This window comes from Lagopus leucura, unplaced genomic scaffold (assembly GCF_019238085.1).
Source record: "Lagopus leucura isolate 7727_CA_CO unplaced genomic scaffold, USGS_WTPT01 34407-0_obj-0_obj, whole genome shotgun sequence".
In the NCBI taxonomy this organism is placed as follows: Eukaryota; Metazoa; Chordata; class Aves; order Galliformes; family Phasianidae; genus Lagopus; species Lagopus leucura.
Window position 1 is genome coordinate 1 of NW_024962561.1, and position 816 is coordinate 816.

General features: G+C 64.1%; 1 protein-coding gene across 1 annotated transcript in view; it reads left to right on the forward strand.

Annotated features, from left to right (window-relative positions):
- Positions 1 to 10: 10 nt before the first annotated feature.
- Positions 11 to 816, forward strand: part of LOC122190681 (flotillin-1-like) — a gene marked incomplete at both ends in the record, with an annotated part of 2,518 nt that continues 1,712 nt past the window's right edge. Inside the window, one exon of the mRNA XM_042890766.1 lies at positions 11 to 181. Coding sequence (XP_042746700.1) covers positions 11 to 181 — 171 coding nt within the window. The remainder of the gene's footprint in view (positions 182 to 816) is intronic.

Below are 816 nucleotides of genomic sequence, written 5' to 3' on the forward strand. Positions count from 1 at the left end.
CCCCCCCCCACACGCCGTGTCCCCCCAGGAGGCCCGTGCCCGCCAGGAGCAGCTCTCAGCCCAGCTGCTGAGCGAGACGGCCATGGCGCAGGCACAGCGCGACTTCCAGCTGCAGCAGGCGCAGTGCGACGCCGCCGTCAGCGCCCGCAAGGCCCAGGCGGACCTGGCCTATCAGCTGCAGGTCAGGGGGGGCTGCGGGACCCCTGTGGACACCCTCAGTGCCCCCTAAGTGTGACCTAAGGTCCCAGGATCCCCCCCAAAGGTGACCCAGGACCCTTTCATGGGGTCTTCAGGACTCCCTGGGCCCTGCAGTGCTTCTTATGTGTGACCTTAGTACCCAAAATGACACTGGGATCCCCCTGTGGGACAACTGGGTCCCTTTAATGGGTCTTTGGGTCACTCTGGGACCCTGGGTGCCCCCCATGTGTGACCTAAGCACCCAGGATTCCCCCATAGGAGACCTGGGACCCTTTAATGGAGTCTTTGGGATGCAGGAGGACCCTCAGTGCCCCCCAAGTACCCAAAAATGACCCCAGGGACCCCTGGGTCTCCCCCTATGGGACACCCAGGTCCCTCTTCTGGGCTCTTTGGGTCGCCCTGGGACCCTTGATGCCCACCCATGAACCCTATAAGACACCAGGGACCCCCCAGGGATGTGTGGGTCCTCCCCGGGACACTCGGGTCTCCTTGTTGGGGTCACCCTGCCCCCCTCCTCAGTGTCCCCTCAAGATGCCCAGGTCCCCCAAAATGGCGCCCTGTGGCACTTTATCCCTTTATGGGTGTCCTTGGGATGCCGTGGGATCTTCAGCCCCCCCC